General features: G+C 42.0%; 1 protein-coding gene across 4 annotated transcripts in view; it reads right to left on the bottom strand.

Moving 5' to 3' along the window:
• Positions 1-191: 191 nt before the first annotated feature.
• JADE3 (jade family PHD finger 3) overlaps positions 192-17,600 on the bottom strand; it is a 72,444-nt gene continuing 55,035 nt past the window's right edge. For all 4 annotated transcript variants that reach the window (XM_068141004.1, XM_068140997.1, XM_068141013.1 and 1 more), the window contains 5 exons: positions 15,882-16,049; positions 10,056-10,172; positions 9,157-9,630; positions 5,198-5,315; positions 192-3,697 (listed from right to left, as the gene is read on the bottom strand). In XM_068141004.1, coding sequence (XP_067997105.1) covers positions 2,805-3,697; positions 5,198-5,315; positions 9,157-9,630; positions 10,056-10,172; positions 15,882-16,049 — 1,770 coding nt within the window. In that variant the 3' untranslated portion in view covers positions 192-2,804. The remainder of the gene's footprint in view (positions 3,698-5,197; positions 5,316-9,156; positions 9,631-10,055; positions 10,173-15,881; positions 16,050-17,600) is intronic.

The following is a 17,600-nucleotide window of genomic DNA, read 5'->3' as shown; positions in this document are numbered from 1 at the left end:
TAGGGTTCAGTAACTCTTTTGAGGGGCTATAGGGGAAAGGTTTTCCTTGACACTGCAGCCTGTAAAAGTATTGCCAACTCTGCAGAAGTGGTCTATACCAGATGGGTACAGTACTGCTATTAGACTGATGAGTTTTAACAACCTGCCAGAGACGGAGGGCAAAGTCCTGAATAAATCACAACAAATGAAAATACTGTTAGCAGTTTCATAATTTAATGAAAAAGTACTTGTAAAAAGGGGACATCTGAAAAAGACCGAGTCCATCTTGGAAAATTGAATATATATATATATATTTATATATATAAAACAAAATGCAAAACCAAAACAAAAAAAATCGACAAATAAGGTTAAGAGGTAATACTTCAAACAGTTAGCCACCGAACACACAACAAAAACTAGCAAATGCACTTTGGGGACAATATTTGTGAACTACATAACCAAGGGCTCCTTCATATCTCTATTAAAATAATGTAAAAATTAGCAAAACCATTGCCCAGACTGGAAACAAGTGAATTAATAACCCCAGAAGAGCAAAAACACTGAGTTTTGCTGAAGCACCATTTTTCCTCCCTTCTGTCGTAGGCTTCCAGCCACAAAACCACATGAACACTTTGCTGACCTCCCAGATAAGTGCTCCCAACACAAACTTCGTAGAATTTCATGACCAGCAAGAGAGGATTAGTAATAAATTATCGAAGGAGAACTAAGAGAGAATCAGAACTGGAGCAAAAATGAACAGCCATTTGTTTAGTTATTCTGAATGACCCATGGCTTAGAACACAAAGCATTTCCCATTAAAATAAAAACATGTGGAAATGTAAAACACTACCGCATATTTACACCAAAAGAAGTAGTTTTGAAGATACAGCTCTAGAAAGATCAATTACACAAATATACATAAAATCAAGAAGTGCAGGGGGAGAAAAAAAAAATTTAAGATGCATGAGCAAAGAGAGCAGAATTGCCAAGTATATATATTAAAAAAAAAACAAAACCAAAATTCCCTACTGTAAAATCCTCCAGCCCCTGACCTGCTAGTCCTATTGCAACTAGGGAGATTCCAAAGTTTAAAATGAGTCTAAAAATGTTGTTGCTATTTCCCAAGCTAAAAGCAGTAAACTAAGAAATAGATGAAGAAAAACAGGGGGTTGGTTGGATTCTGCACAGTCAGCTTCAGACCGAGCAGGGAACTCGGTTTGTTTCAAGACAAAGCGAACCCTCAAAGAGAAAGGGCTGCGTGACGTGCGGCACAAGCTACAGCCCATTTCAGCCAGGGATGCAGGGACAGAGGATGCTGAATTTTTAAGAAAGGTACAGCATTTTAGAGAAACCCCTGCAGAGACTTTGTTGATCAACAGAACACCATCTGGAAAACAAGCTTGTTTGCATTCAAACATAAAAAACCCTGTCACTGAAACAAACAGAAAAAGATCCCCTTCGGTACTGGCTGAAATGGAATCTCTACTTAACAATTGCTAATTTTAAAGGACCCACCAAAAAAAATGTTAGTTTGGGAAACAGCAACTGATCCAGAGGTTGAAAAGCAGCTCAGTAAAACAATGGATTTTTTTTCAGCAATTAAAAAAAAACCAAACCCAACCAAAAAAAAAAACAAACCCTCAACATACTTGAAACCATCACTGGCTAAAATTTTACAGTCCTAAGTGCCAGAAGCAAGGCTTCTACACCTGTATTCTGACAACTAGGGCTGAAAATTTGTGCCTGCATTAAAATTTCAGATAAAATTATTTCTAATTCAGCTTATTTTAAAAATACCAGGTAAGAACACCTCTGGGCACGGAATATGTTTCAAGAGTAACCTGGCATCACCGGTGATTGCCTAAATTTAAGTGTCATTAGCATTTTTCTTTGTAGTACATCTACTTTTGTAAACACTATCCACAAAATTAGCCATCTGTACTTGTTAGCTGGGTAAAATATTTACAAGTGCATCCCACAACAAGCAACTATGTACAGAGATTTTTTTTCTTAAAAAAAAAAAAAAGAAGTACTAGAAGTTGTGTATTTACAAAATAAGCAAGTAGTTGTGAAAAGAAGCACAACCTTCAGCAAGAGCAGGCAAAGGGGGCGTGCCTAGAGGTCAGCCGAGTTTGGCAGTACCAGTGACTCCTGCTTCCACCTTCTGCCAGGAGCCTGCAAATGTCACTGCAGTTCAAAGCCTGCTCCTGCAGAAGGGGATCATCGCTTAGCAGTCACTTTGGGCCAGATCCAGCAGAGCACGCCAGGATGTGCTCGGAGAGCTGAGCACAAATGTTCCTCGGGGAAACCATCAGGATTTTTCCATGTGCTTAACTTACTCACACATCTGGAAGTGTGTTGCTGGATCAAAGCCATACTGCAGGTGCTGCAGAAATGCAGTTTCAGTGTCTCCATTTGCAGTTCTCCTGCAACACAGTAGAGCTATGCAAGGGCTTCTTTAATACCTGTCCACCACAAGACTGGCATAACATGAACACGATGCCTCGCATATAAGCAGGCAAAGGGAGAACAGTTTCTTGAATTTACACAAATATTAACCGCCTCTTGCTCTCCCAGGTGTTACCCTCTAAAACGAACACACAGATTTCTACATGACTTTGCAATCATTGAATTAACCCTGCGAAAACTGCCAGTCAGTTCACAGTTGAACAGAACTACTCTTACTTCTCTCCCTGCCCCCCATCCCCTACTGCAACTCTTCCTAACGTAGGTCCTGGACTGTTTTCTGGAACCTTTTGATGCTGAGCTTTGCACTGGTACACTGGAACACATAAAGGCTGAGTTAACCCCTTGGGGGCTTCTAATCACCTTTGTACCGAACTGTGAGAAATCATATTCTTTTTGTTTCTATTGTGACAATCTCTTCCAAAGTCCTTACTTGGGCTTTCTCTCTCTGAGCTACTGCGTCTTAACCTCAATTGCTCTTTGTTTTCATCACTTTCCACTTCAGAGTCACTCAGCTCTAAGTCAGGACAGTATCCGTCATTGTCCTGGTAAGGAGCACCTTCAAGCATCTGCTTGCTCCACAAGCGATCTTTTGCTGCAAGTCTTCTTGTTGGCTTTTCACAGCATCGGAGATCCTCTGTGGTCCTCACCAGACTGTTGGTAGCCTCTTTAAAGGATCGGCTGAAATGTTCTATGGTAGATTTTCTGAAACTGCTCTGGCTGGCCAAGTGAGTTGTGAGCACGGACTCTTGTTCGTAGGGCGTCTGGCTGGAGCTGTCTCTCTGGCTCACATCTCCAGCCCTGCCCATCAGACCGTTGGATCTGGCCGCCAGCCTCAAGTTCTCCTGCTGCACCCGCCCGTTCCCAATGGAAGACTGTCCGTGCAAAGCAGCCTGGAGTGCTAAGGGCTTCCCAGACGGCTGGCCCCGGTAAAACTCCGGAATCTGTGTGGGACCAGAATCCTTTACCTCACTCCGTGGCTTGCCGATCCCTGCCAATAGCCCATTACTTCTGCTGTCGTGCTGATACCTGGAGTAAGATTTTGCTTTAATTTCAAAGGACTCCTTGGCCATCGGCAGGCTTCGTTTGCTGTAAACAGTGCTGTTGTTGTCAGGAGAAAGCGGCCTGTTGCCAGGCTTCAGTGAGTTATTTTTGCAATCTCCTAGTGCTGATTTGGGCATTTTCAACTTCAGGGTGATCCTAGGAGGTGGGTAGAACAGCGTGTTCTCTAGTGCACTTGTCAGGGCATGGCCTACAGGAGAAAGATATGAGGAGGCAAAAGGTAAAAAGGATTTTTAAAGAAGCTAATAATTTTGTTATCTGTAACAAGTCTTGTAGTCTGTTAAAAGGTTGTGCAAACAGTACGAAGCATTTGCAAACAATCAATGCGAAATCGTTTTAGGACATTAAAGAGAAGTTGGGATAATGACACCTGTGCCAAATTATCCACCGTTTTGGAATTTAGGTAAGCATTTTAGCGTTTCCATTACAAGTAACAATGTGCCCTTCTTACAGGGCATTAAGCCAGTGAACCGAAGCACTTTTGAAGTATGACTGAAGTAGTTCCAAAGCAGCTATAAACAAAAGATTTGTATTCAGTTTTGGATAGAGAAAAAACAATGCTTCAAACTGAATTTTCATTTGGACTTAATTCACCTCTGTACATTGCATTGTAAAATTCCCTACACTTCAGAAGTCTTTTTACCCCCATATATTAGTCTTTATGATATTAATATGCATATAGTACCATCTCAAAGCAGCAATCAAGCTATCCTAATAAGCATTAAAAGAGCAGTTGTATTTTAAAGACATAAAATAAATTGAGTAGACATTTCTAATAAAATGCATTTAACACAAAGCCAAAGTGCTTTAGAGTACTCCTGCTTCCACAAAACATTAGTCTGGTCTAAAACAGTTTGAAAAAAAAACCCAACAACCTTGTCAGCACTAATGAAACCTATCCATGTTTCAGGGGGTAGAGAAAAAAACCAGACACAAAGACTCAACTCTAAATGAGTCATAGAAGCATACTATGTATCTTGAAAGAAAAAGAGATATTCACTTCACGTGGAAGAAATAGCTGCCTTCCCTAGTCAAAAAAGAGTAAAGCTAAGTAACTGCCACTCTTCCTCTTCCCAAGTGCTGTGCTCCTTGTTTCAAAATGGTCACTACAAAAATGAAGGGCAGAGTGAGTTTTGGTATGTCAGCATTCCTAATCAGTTACTCTTCCCTATTAAAAGTCAGGATACTCTTTTTGAAGCAAGGAGAGTAACTGCAGGTGACAAGCTACGAAATACCTCACTGTGCTGCTCATCCAGCACACAAGGCAACGTGACAGCAGCGATTCCTATCGGTCACTCTTCTCTTTGGCCCAAAGGAACCAACTCCTGACAGCAAGCAAGCTGGACAGCAAGGCAGCAGTGCAGTGCTTGCTGTGGGGAAACAGCACCATACACCAGCTGCCTAAGAATGCAAAAACAAGCTTGTTTGTGCTGTTTGGATTCCATAGCAATTCACAAGTAATAGGCATAGACCAGAAACATCCATAAAATTAAAAAATATTTGCTTGGATGTTTGAAGAGAGGGAAGAGTTACATGTGTGTTGCTGCTTCAGCTGACTGTATGCTTTAAGAAATCTTACTGGTAAACTTACAGTGTTAAAAAAAACAACCAAGCAGCAACATAAAAGATAGCAGAGGTTTTAGTTTAAATGCAGACAGAATTTGTAAATATTTTACATTTATACAATTACCTGCAGCAATTTCCTGATTAATGAGCTGGACTTGCAAATTGAAGACCTGTTCATGTACTTTACTGTGAGATAACTTCAGTTTCTCTCTCCTGCTTACCATGTAGCAGAGATTTCTTACCTACAGAAGAGTAAGAGGAGCCTTAATAGGCAGTAAGAAAACAAATCTTGACACAGTTTAAAACAGTGCATCAACAACAGAATTTAAACAACATTAAAATCCCTTGACAAAGTTCCTGTGAATATCCCTGAACATCTGTAACTGTGACTGAAAGAAAACAAAAAAGGATTTTTTTTTAATTGCCAATTTAATGAATTCCTTGAATGTATTCTGCAATATCTTTTCATCTGTAAGTACAGCAAGTGAACACGAAATTCCAGTCAAAAGAAAAGTAATTTCTAAGACTTGTTTCTCTGTAGACCTGCTTCCACTATGTAGAGTTGCTGGGGATGTTACTTCTGGATTCTCCCAGAACTTCCCTGCAATGTGTTTCATAGGATAACTTTTAACAGCTAAACTACATTTGTTCCCTCTAAAATTATTGCAATATTATGAAGTAATACTTTTTACAAAGCTACCAAAGAGACCTGGCCTGTTTAGATAAAGGTAAGATGCAGATCACCCCTAAGAGCACACTCTGGCTTCTGTGCAGAGTACACATTTTGGCTGACTCTTTGCCAGTTTCTTTTCCAATCCTATTGCACTGCCATGCAAAGTTCAACAATGCCAAGTGCAAAGTCCTGCACCTGGGTTGGGGCAATCTCCAAGACCATACAGACTGGGGGATGACTAGATTCAGAGCAGCCCCATGAAGAAGGACTTGAAAATACTGGTGTATGAAAAATTGTACAAGTCAGCAGTGTGTGCTGGCGGCCCAGAAGGTCACAGGTATTCTGGGCTGCATCAAAAGAAGCAAGGCCAGCAGGTTGAGGGAGGCGATTCACCTCCTCTACTCCATTCTCCTAAGACCCCACTTTGAGTACCCTGTCCAGCTCTGGAGTCCTCAGCACACAAGACACTAACTTGTTGCAGTAAGTCCAGAGGAGGGCCCCCAAAATGATCAGAGAGGTAGAATAACTCTCCTATGAGAAAAGGCTGAGAGAGCTGGGGTTGTTAAGTCTGGAGAAGGGAAAGTTTTGTGAGACTCTGTTGCAGCCTTTCATTATGTGATGGGGGGTATAAGAAAGAGAGAAACCAGAGCCTGTACTGAGAGGACAAAGGACAATGGTTTTAAAGGAGAAAAGATTTACACTTGGCATAAGGAAGCACTTTGTACAGTGAGGGTAGTGATACACTGGAACAGGTTGTCTGGAGAAACTGTGGATGCCCCTTCTCTGCAATTGTTCAAGGTGAGGTTGGACAGGGCTGATCTGTTTAAAGATGTCCCTGCTCACGATCAAGGTTGTTAAGACTAGATGATCTTTAAAGGTCCCTTCCAGCCCAAACTGTCCTATGATTCTGTGATTCAGTTCCACCTAATTCTACTTTCACTATTTATTTAATAGCAACGTTGCCACCTAATGTAATGAAAACAGGAAGATGCACTGAAAGGTCATGATAAACCCTCAAAAGAGCTTTCAGAACACAGAAACAGTGTAAGGGCTGTTTGAGACACTGTTCAAACATACTTCCCCAGCACTCAATCCCATCTGGTCAGAATTGGAGTCTCTCCTGAGAAAGGAAATTCCAAGTTTCCCAATACTTATATTCATCCTGAGATAAAGCTGAGTAGAAAGCCTTGCAATGCAAAAAGTTCAGAAACTTTGAGACAACCATTTCAAACGAATTATCTCCACTCATAAGTAGTACATCAATGCCAACAAAATTCGATGCAAATCAACCACTTATTGGACAAAAAGGGAAAGCTTGAAATGGTCTCTCGAAAGAACAAAAACCAAAACCAAACAAGCTCAAAATCCCAACTGTCCTTTTGAAACACATTAAGGGGTTTTTAAACGTTCTTTTTAATGTAAGGATCCACATCCAAAACACTCCTGGAAAAGGATATCTGAGATTGATCACAATTAGATTCAAGATGACAGTTACACTGGTAAGTTCAAATCTTAGCTCCAACACTCATCTCTCCGCATTCTTCAGGTTCTTCTCTCTCCAGTATTGTTTTCCCTTCTCTTGCAACACTCTTTCCTCTTTTCTGCTTTTCCTCCCCAACATCTATAGATCACATCTAGCACACTTCATTAATTTTGTTTCCTTTTAACAATTTACTACTTATCTGTAAGTACTTGAACACTGCAGGTGATCACCAGCCATAAGGCCAACCTAATGGGAAGCCTCTGAGAGATTAACAAGCCTGGCTTCCTCCTCCATCAGCTGCTAGAAAAAGGCACTCTCTGTGTGCCTTCCTAAATAAATTCCTGTTCTGAGTTTTGCTGATGGATTCCATCTTTTCAGACTACCAGCTAGCTGGTAAGAGCCCAGCTAGCTACCGATAAAAAGATAATTTCCTTTTTCTCAGTAAAGCCTCAAGCAGTGACAGCCTTAGTGGGTTGCTTTCAGATCGCTAACCACCTAAGGCACCTGTAGCACCTAAGGCAGCTAGTTGCCATGAAAGCATCTAGGTCAAGAGTGAGATGAGTGATTCAGCCTGGCCACAACCTGGAACTAGCTGACACCAGCACACTGGTGAGGAAGAGTGGTGAACACTCCTGAATCAGATGTCATGCAAAGTGGTATAGATACAGGCCTTGTGTGTAGCTAAAAAATCACCTTGGAAGTTAACCATCGAAGACCTCAGCTTCAAACCACAAGGATGAGAAGCTCTGCTTCATTCCTTCGCTGTTTGCCCTCACTTTTGTTTAACTCAACTAATATTTTTTGTTATTGAATCTGTATCAGCAACAACCAGGGCAAACAAACTTACTCAAATTTTTTCAACAGCTACTCAGCTGAAGTTGGAATCAAGGGGGCAATCAGGAAATATGTCCACAGTGTATAGAAACATGCATAGTATCATAGTATCAGTCAGGGTTGGAAGGGACCACAAGGATCATCTAGTTCCAACCCCCCTGCCATGGGCAGGGACACCCCACACTAGATCAGGCTGGACAGAGCCTCGTCCAGCCTGGTCTTAAAATGCCTCCAGGGACGGAGCCTCAACCACCTCCCTGGACAACCCATTCCAAGGCTTCGCCACTCTCACGGTGAAGAATCTCCTCCTCACGTCCAGCCTGAATCTCCTCACCTCCAGTTTCATTCCATTCCCCCTAGTCCTATCACTACCTGACATCCTGAGAAGTCCTTCCCCAGCCTTCCTGTAGGCCCCCTTCAGAGACTGGAAGGCCACAATTAGGTCACCTCAGAGCCTTCTCTTCTGCAGACTGAACAGTCCCAACTCCTTCAGTCTGTCCTCATAGGAGAGGTGCTCCAGCCCTCTGATCATCCTCCTGGCCCTTCTCTGGACACGTTCCAGCACCTCCACATCCCTCTTGTAATAGGGGGTCCAGAACTGGACACAGTACTCCAGGTGGGGTCTCACCAGAGCTGAGTAGAGGGGGAGGATCACCTCCCTCGACCTGCTGGCCACACTTCTCCTGATGCAGCCCAGGATCTGATTGGCTTTGCGGGCTGCAAGTGCACATTGAGAGCTCATGTTGAGCTTCTCATCCACCAGCACCCCCAAGTCTCTCTCCTCAGGGCTGCTTTCCAGCCAGTCACTGCCCAGCCTGTATTTGTGCCTGTATAAAGGAATACCCTCTAAGAAAGCCATCAAGCACTGTTTTCACACTGAATCTCTCAGTGGACTGGGAAGGGACACTTTCTGAAAGTCTCTCCAGCAGACAGGGCAGTATATGAAAAGATTGAAGGCCTTACCATCTGGGTTTTTTTTTAAATCATTATTTTTTAAACCATCTCCCTGTGCTTCTCCCATTCCCACTTTTACCCACAAAGACCTTGCTCACCTGCAAGTAATTTTTCAAAAATTTACCAGTTAAATTCTTACCCTCTCTAGGTCTTGCCTCAAATGCATGAACATCCTCATGCGAGTATGAATGCTATCTTCTTTTGGCTGCACCAAGCCATTTTCTTCATCCTCCTTGGGAGGAAATAATGGTTTGTTAAAGTTACTTTTTCGTTTTAACTTCCAGTAATTGTAGATGAAATCTACAGCAAGTTTAGGAAGGCCCAGTTCTGCTGCAACATCCTCCACTTTAACTAATGAGTAAAACTCTTCTTCTAGCTCTCGGAGCTTTTGGGCTCGTAAACTGGTTTTCTCACTCTCGGTTTGCTTCTGGTCTGGCATGCTTTTGGGGTGCTCATCAACACCAGGCAGGGAATTCTGTTTGTTCTTGCTGTGCTTTAGACAATATGACTTGAACTTGACCTCATCCCCATCATCCAGGATAGTCTTCATCTCTAAGCTATGCTCAAAGGCACAGGTGACATGAAAGGCAGTGATGCAGCTTTTCACGGAACACTACAGACAAAATAAAACCTTGATCAGTAACAGCAGCAACAAACCAGAAAAAAGGGCAGAATTCACTGAATTACATGAAAGCCCATCCCTACAAACATGTATTTCCAAAGCACTCTTAAAAATATTTGTTGAGCTCTTTGAAACTGGCATTTTCATTTAATATTTTCCTGTTTGTGGACAGTGTTCAACAGGAAGGACCTTTCTACCCATCTCTGAGCCACAGCAGTCCTTACACAGCTCAGCCTGATTAAGAAAGAAAAGCAGTTGTTCAGACTAACTCCCAAGCCTCTGTGCTTGTGAACTGATTTCATAGCAAACTTCCTTGAAGAAGGCGGCTTCTCTGAACACAGAAGAACAAAATGCAAACTCAGAATCGTCTTTTTCACATAGACTCATGTCACAGCCACCACAGGACAAGTACATACCTGAATGCAAGCACCAGTTTTCAGTTTGCATAAACTACACACTAGAGCCCATCGACTTGGTGGAATGTGAGACACCTTTGTGATTGGCTCCATCCTTTCCGGGCAAGCAATACTAACCTGTAAACAAAGAAAAACCCAGCATGGAAACCAGTTATCAAGGCAATAAAAACAAACCCTCCATTCACACCAGAAGGAGAAATACTACCACACATTTATCTCACCAGGAGATCACAATGTGCTCCTACTTCTCAGTGTAGAGACCTTAAAAGACCCCACATGAAAACAACAGGGTAGAACCCTAATACTAGTTTAACCTGGTAGCTGATGCTTCAAAACTTTTAAGGCATCTGCTGCATGCCTTGTTACAAGCCACTTGACTGATAGTTATTTCCTTTCCATTATGGCTTATTTTTTTCATACTTGTAGAACTGTGTGGTTGGAAAAGATCTCTGAGATCATTGAGTCCAACCATCAAGATCTCTGATCCAGGCTGGAAAAGACCTCCAAGATCATGAAGTCCAGTCATTTCACCCACTCCACCAAGGCTGTCACTACACCATGTCTCCAAGCACCAGATCTATGTGGATTTTAACTATGTCCAGGGATGGTGATTGAACCACCTCTCAGGGCAGCCCATTCCAGTGCCTCCCAACCCTTTCTGTGAATTTTTTTTTCCCTAATATCCAGTTTAAACCTCCCCTGGTGCAGCTTGAGGCCATCCCCTCTCATTCTATCATTAGTTATCTGTGTTGCTTTAACAGGTCTAACTTAAGAAGTACCAAAAAAACCCCCCCAAAAACCTACTCAGAACGAAATGGGAGCACTTACTCATACTTACCTGAAAAGTTCCTTCTTTAAGGTCCATAGATCTGCTACAATAGTTATTTCTGCCAGCTCAGACTGAAGCAGAATTGCACCTATCAGTCAGCAGCTGGGGAAAGCCTTGCTTCCCAGCTCTGCCTCTCCTCTAAGCACTCCCAATGCAAAACGTGATTCTAATAACACTTCGCTATCAAGTATAATTTGAGAAAGAATACAACCAGTTCCTCTTACTACAAAGAGCAGTATATTCTCCTGTTCCAGTTTTCACATACTTACTCTAGATGATCCCTTGGTCTCTGGCAGACCAGATTACAGATATTAAAAGAAAGAAAATGCTGACAAAAGCACATAATCCTTGCTCCTTTGTTACGCTAACATTCAAATATCCATGGTGACAAATTTCTCACCTGCCTGTTGTCCATATGGACAAAAAAACCCAAAACCCTGTCCATAATTTGGACACCAAAACAGATAAAAATTATCTCTGTAGGGCATCCCACAGCCAGTCTTGACAGACGGAAATTATCCAAGGAAAGAAACAAAAAGTTGGCCAGCTCTGAATGACCACACACAGAACCGGGCCAGTATGAGAATGGCATATGGCAGAAGACTTCAGTGAGGTAACTATTCTGACCCAGGGATGCCAGTCTCCAAAATCCTGCATTTTGATGCTTACACAGCACTTTTTGAATTTAGCAGTTGTGTGCTTTGGAGGACTGTCTGCCTGAAGCAGATACACAGGAACAATTCACCTGAACAGAGCAGACCTGTATTTCCAGTGGTGTAATAGAGGCCTTTTCCTAAAGGGGTCAGATGTAAGAATTCAAAGAAAGGAGGGTCCTAGGTTGTTCTGTGGCACTATGAGGCCAGAATAAAGCTGATTCCTTCAGAAAGCAGTTACAGCTTTGTTTTTTCCCTCCCCTAGAACCTTTAAGAACATCACACTACAGTAATTTTTCTTTCTTTAAATCCATAGAAAGACTCTCCTAGGGAAATATCCAGCTTATATGAATTTGTTTAACATGGGATAATTGAACTGATGACTCTGTAAGAACCAGTAAGCTAAGGTGAATTTCCTAGCTTCCCTTGGGAGCTACATTAACATCACCTGATGCACACATTGATTTTAAAACCCACTTAATCCCTTGAGGAGGAAAGGCTTTGCTTCAGCAGACATCCTCTGTGAAGCAGACATACAAAGACAGCGGCGCTAAGTTCACTGAATCCAAGAGTCAGAGTTGCCACGCTCACATTAGGAATTTTTGCTGCTCACACCTTATGACCGTATCACTATAAGGATCCTTTAAGGAAGTGGAAGACAGCTTTGAAACTGATGGTTCATCACATCCAGATTTTTAACAAGTTGATATCATTCCTTTGTGAACTGCTGACTGTCAATTAACTCAAATAACATTTCTATTTTTCATAGGATTTTACTCTTTGATCCCCCCAGCGGTAAGCCACATCTTCTGGAATATACTGAGGTCAATCTGGTGCATGGCATTTCCAGAAGTCTTCACTAGGAAGACAGTGAGATCTTTCAGGCAGTATGGTATGCCCTCATCAGGCAGAGATGACAAACAATTTAAACTGTTGGGCCTTCCTGTAAACTAGAGGGAAACTGACAAAATTTTCTCTGAACAGCTTCAATAGTTTCACAAAGGAATGTCCAGCACTCAAACACCATCAAATGTAGCTTTGTTTTTTTGCTTCCAAAATGAGTCTTTTATCAGTCTGCTTTGACTGTGCTCAAAACAGAGGGGGTTACAAAGTTGCACATGCATTTTGAAACAATATTCTACTAAGATTGACCGGAATTCTTGTCCCAGTTACCACAATACTATGAAGCAAGATTTCCTTTGGGATTTAAGGGTTTATAAGATTGTCTAGGCTCCTTTCAAAAAGAAACTAATATTTTCAGTGACTTTCTATGGAGACTGAATAATACCAACTTTCCACTATGCTTCCTAGTAGGAGCTGGGAATTGACAAAGTCCCTCTCCCTGCTCCTCTCTGGCCGTTTTAATGCTCTCCCTGCTCCATTCCCAGAAAGAACTTGTAAGGTCAGGAAATATTTATGCTGGAAATACTGCCTATTCAGCTTGCAATACTGCCTGTTTACATTACTCCACTTTGCAAACACACAAAGAGGCGCTTACAGAGTCAGGTGCAATTTATTTATACTGGACTCACTCCATCTGCATGTTTCTGATACTCAAAGAGAGGAGCCAAGGCAAGGCCTGACTGAACCTTGCTGCCACTGAGGGAACAAGAAAGCAAGAGTCCAGTGTTTTCATTCTCTAAAACCTCCCATGCCAAGGCAGGAATAACCATCTGCTGTTAAAATGTAGCAGTTTTCTCCTCTTCACCTTGTATCAGGTTACATTATGACTGCTGAAGAGCTGTTAAGACTTGGAGAGACTGAGGACGATGGGCTGCTGAAGCATCTTCTCTAATTGTTCTGCATATGACCTGCTTTCTCTATATCACCCTGCAGTCCTCTGCTCCTCAGCTCCCCTGCTAATCTGTCACCAGCAGCTGCACTGAACACACACTGATTTGCATCAGTGGCTGGGAAAGACACCATTGTGGCTGGAGCATGGCCACTCACAACGGCAGCTAAGGACAGTCAATTTGATACCCTTCCAGTTGTAGCAAGGGAAAATAACCTTCTGCTTCAGCTAACACCACACCGAGGGATGACACAACTGTAATGGGTTATCTAAGGCAGAGAAGGACTTTAAATTTCAGAAAGCAGTGCAAATTTTCTTCTCTGTGTGTTTCTTTACACACACACTTTTAATAATGCTTTTTAAGAAAACATGAAATAGACTACATATTTACACAAAAAGACAATGAAGGTAGAAGAATAAAAGGACATAAATGAACAATGAGTACATTTTGGAAAGTAAAAACCTTCAAATGTCCCAGTCTTTCTTGACCCACTGTGGGTCAAGAAAGCCTCATGAGCTCACAAGGAATGGATGGTAAGAAAAAACCCAATGTTTTAAAACAGAGCTGAATGAGTTCATGAAAGAAAATACCCAGTGCAATTGCCTGAAACATTGCTAGCCTATTCCTGGGGACTTGTGAAGCTGCTCTTTGAACACTTTACCACAAGAAACAGACAAGTTTATGGCCCACTCCTCTCTGCATTCTGCCTTTCTCCATTTTTTTTAGGGCCACAAGACAAAATGGCAGTGACTTTACAATCCATATGTTTGAGGAATTCCTGAGTGATACTCTCTTGGGAAGAATAAAAACAAGTATGAGAATATGCATTCCCCAACAAAGTATTCATCCCCAGGTTGTCTTTGTCCTTTGCAGCACGTCATGGTGACTGTGCAGACAGAAATGACCTGCCAATTTAGCAGAGATTCCCAAAGGGTTCTCTGGTGACTGAATTGTCTCACATGCAACCATGCAGAAGACTGAGAAAGAGAATGGAACCAAGAGATACTTCCTGCCCCTACTCACTATGCCCAACACACTTGGCATTGGTGTGGAGGTACCCAAGGCTTGGAGGGGCCTGGAGCCACAAAATGGGCTGTGGGAACAGTCAGATCAAGCTCTTCCACCTGAGTGCTCCCTTGGGAGCTTCTCTCTCTCAGCTGGAAGGAGGTGAGCAGGCAGGAAGACAGTGTGTGTTCCCAGCTCTGCCATCACATGCTTCCAAAACATGTCAGTTCCTCTTCTGCTGGCAAGAGCATCAAGGCAATCACATACAGAATGGATCTCTTAGGAAAACAAGTCTGCTCAGAGCCAGGAGAGCTTCCAGCCAAGACACTTCCTAAGTATAGGCAAAGTAGTTAGGAGATTGAAAATTTTTCCCCCTTTAATTTTAAAGTAAATATTTTGTGGTTTTTTTTTTCCTCAACTCCTCTCTCCTTAAAAGTGGAAGAGATGCCAGGAATTCCCTGCAGGCCTGGAAGTAAAAGTGCACCTGCAGGGACAGTCCCCTTGAAAAGCAGATATATGCCTGAGACAGAACTAGGAATTACACTTTACTTCTGGTTGCTATGATAAAAAGAACCCACACATATACAAAAACCCCAAAACCAAACCAATGAAACAACAAACAACACTAACCCTCCCCAAAAAAACAACCAAAGAACCAAACCAAACAATAGAAACCCCCAACCCCCCATAAAACAACACCCAACACCAAAACCAAAGACCCAACCACAACCCAAAATCTTAACATCATCCTCAATGTTTTGAAAATGTGAGGCCTAAGGTTCAAAAGATAAGGGGCATCCTTCTCCCTGATGCCACAGCACTGACAGACCTGGCTACTGCCTCACATTAAATCACTGAGGATTTTACCAGAAAGAAAATAGAAATAGTCCAGGTGTAAAAATGGAATACAAACCCCACCTACACATGACTGAACATTCCAATTTACAGAATTATGTGATGTTAAACTGGATTCAAGATAGAGGAAGAAGTGCAAGTCTTCATTATTAAACTCTCCATGCATGTAAGCACAAATGTATTAAAGTATATTTTATTTACTAATGAAATATAACACAGAAGATAAAAACCTCACCTCCCTACCATTCAGAAAAAAAGTAGTTTCAAAAACCCCTTTAACTACAAAGTGAGTCCATCCTACACAAATAATGCAAGAGCAGACATAGGCCTGCAGTTTATACATCTAACAGAACACACAATTGCATCAGAAGATAAGACAGACAACAAAGCTGCAGTTGCACAGTGAACACTAGCTTACATCAGTAACCCTTTCTAGCAGGTCACTCAGATACCGGAACGACACCAAGAAGTGACTGCTGAGAAAATGGAGACAAAATGATTAAGTAATTGAAGATGAACTGAGGAATCTTCCAGTCCTCACAGACTGTGCAGACTCATCAGGATGAAGTCTGATATTAAGCCAGACAGACAATTAAATCATGACAACATAAAAAGGCAGAGGAAAGAATGAGGGAGGAGGATGGAAAGGAGTCTGCAGTACAGAAGAAAAAAGTCAGAAATTAAGTTTTACCTCTGGAATCCAGAGAGCACAGCTCACGTGTGCCCACTTGGTCCCTGTCCTGGTAGCTTTCATGGCACCTCCTCTTTTGGGACACAGGAGGCACTGAGGATGTATTCCCAGGACACAGGTGCGACACAGCCAGCTCCCTTCAGGTACTTTTAAGATTCCATAGCATGCCTTGGAGGAAAACAGGTAGTAAGATCATTGCACTGAGACGACTTCACGCACAAGCAGTAATAATCACAAGGACCAAAGCTTCCAAATACTAAAGGCACAGTTTGGCTTTTATTTAACCTTTCTCTAATTTCACTATCTTAAAATGAATTGAGTGATCAAAGAAATAGCCTCGAAAGCAAAGTCTCTTCTGCTGCACTCTTTGTAAAATGTGCACTGGTACAGGGGCATGCTGGAACATGCCCAGAGAAGGGCCACGAGGATATTGGAGGGTTGAAGCACCTCTCCTATGAGGACAGACTGAGGGAGTTGGGGTTATTCAGTCTGGAGGAGAGAAGGCTCTGAGGAGACTTTATTGTGACCTTCCAGTATCTTAAGGGGGCCTACCAGAAAGCTGGTGAAGGACTTTTTAGGATGTCGCATAGTGATAGGACTAGGGAGAAACTAGAAGTGGATAGATTCAGATTGGATGTTAGGAAGAAGTTCTTCACCATAAGGGAGGTGAGACACAGGAACAGGTTGCCCAGGGAGGTGAAGGAAGCCTTATCCCTGGAGCTTTTTAAGGCCAGGCTGGATGTGGCTCTGAGCAACCTGATCTAGTGTGTGGCGTCCCTGCCCATGGCAGGGGTATTAGAACTGCATGATCTTTGCAGTGCCTTCCAACCCTGACAGTTCTGCGATTCTGTGATTATTTGATTGTGACTGATCAACCCCACTGGTGTTAAGAACTTGTCTTTCCTTTTAAGTGACTTCTACATTTCCAAGGCAAAAAAACAAAGACATTTCTTGAAATTTGCTTTTGCAACTAATCCTTTTTAAAAATCACAATTTCCTACCACTAATAACATTACATACTACCATAATTCTACTTAGATATGAAGGGATATGAGCTGTCTGATTGAAGACTGCTTCCTGAAACATTAAATTACCTTTGTGGTTAGAGTCCTGTGAATTACTTGTTACTTCAAATATTTATATGATATTGGATCAAAAGTTATGATACATACTGAAACTATGAGGTGTTGGATTTTATATCTGAGTAGTGCACTTAACCCTTCAGAATACGATGTATTTTGAGCTCTTTCTCAAGCTGCACTAGGTTTGAACAACCACCACCAAAAAAACCCACCCCAAAAAAACCAAACCACGGAAAAAAAAACATTAGTCTATTTTCTTATTGGAATTATAGCAGTTACTGGCTAACTACATGTGTATCTAGATACATCCTGCTGTACTTATATCCATGCATATTAAAACTGGGTGTATCTGAAACCATTGGTGGCTGCTAAGGTCTAATTCCTCTCAACTGCTCTAAACAAAAGCTCTATCAGAAGGGTGGCATTTTAGTAGAAATCTCACCAATCCTAGAGATGGGAAGGCACAAGAGAACAGGATCATTAGCCATAGAGAGTCTTTCAAATCCAAATGCAATATAAAATTACAGAATCACAGAATAGTAGTGGTTTGAAGGGACCCTCAGAGATTATCTCGTCCAACCCCCCTGCTAAAACAGGTACACCTAGATCAGGTTGTACAGGGATGCATCTAGGCAGA

The sequence above is a fragment of the Melanerpes formicivorus genome, unplaced genomic scaffold (assembly GCF_026170545.1).
Source record: "Melanerpes formicivorus ecotype bairdi unplaced genomic scaffold, bMelFor1.0.p_v2 SCAF_1, whole genome shotgun sequence".
In the NCBI taxonomy this organism is placed as follows: domain Eukaryota; kingdom Metazoa; phylum Chordata; class Aves; order Piciformes; family Picidae; genus Melanerpes; species Melanerpes formicivorus.
Note: the sequence above shows the minus strand (reverse complement) of the source record. Positions and strands in the feature narration are given on the sequence as shown.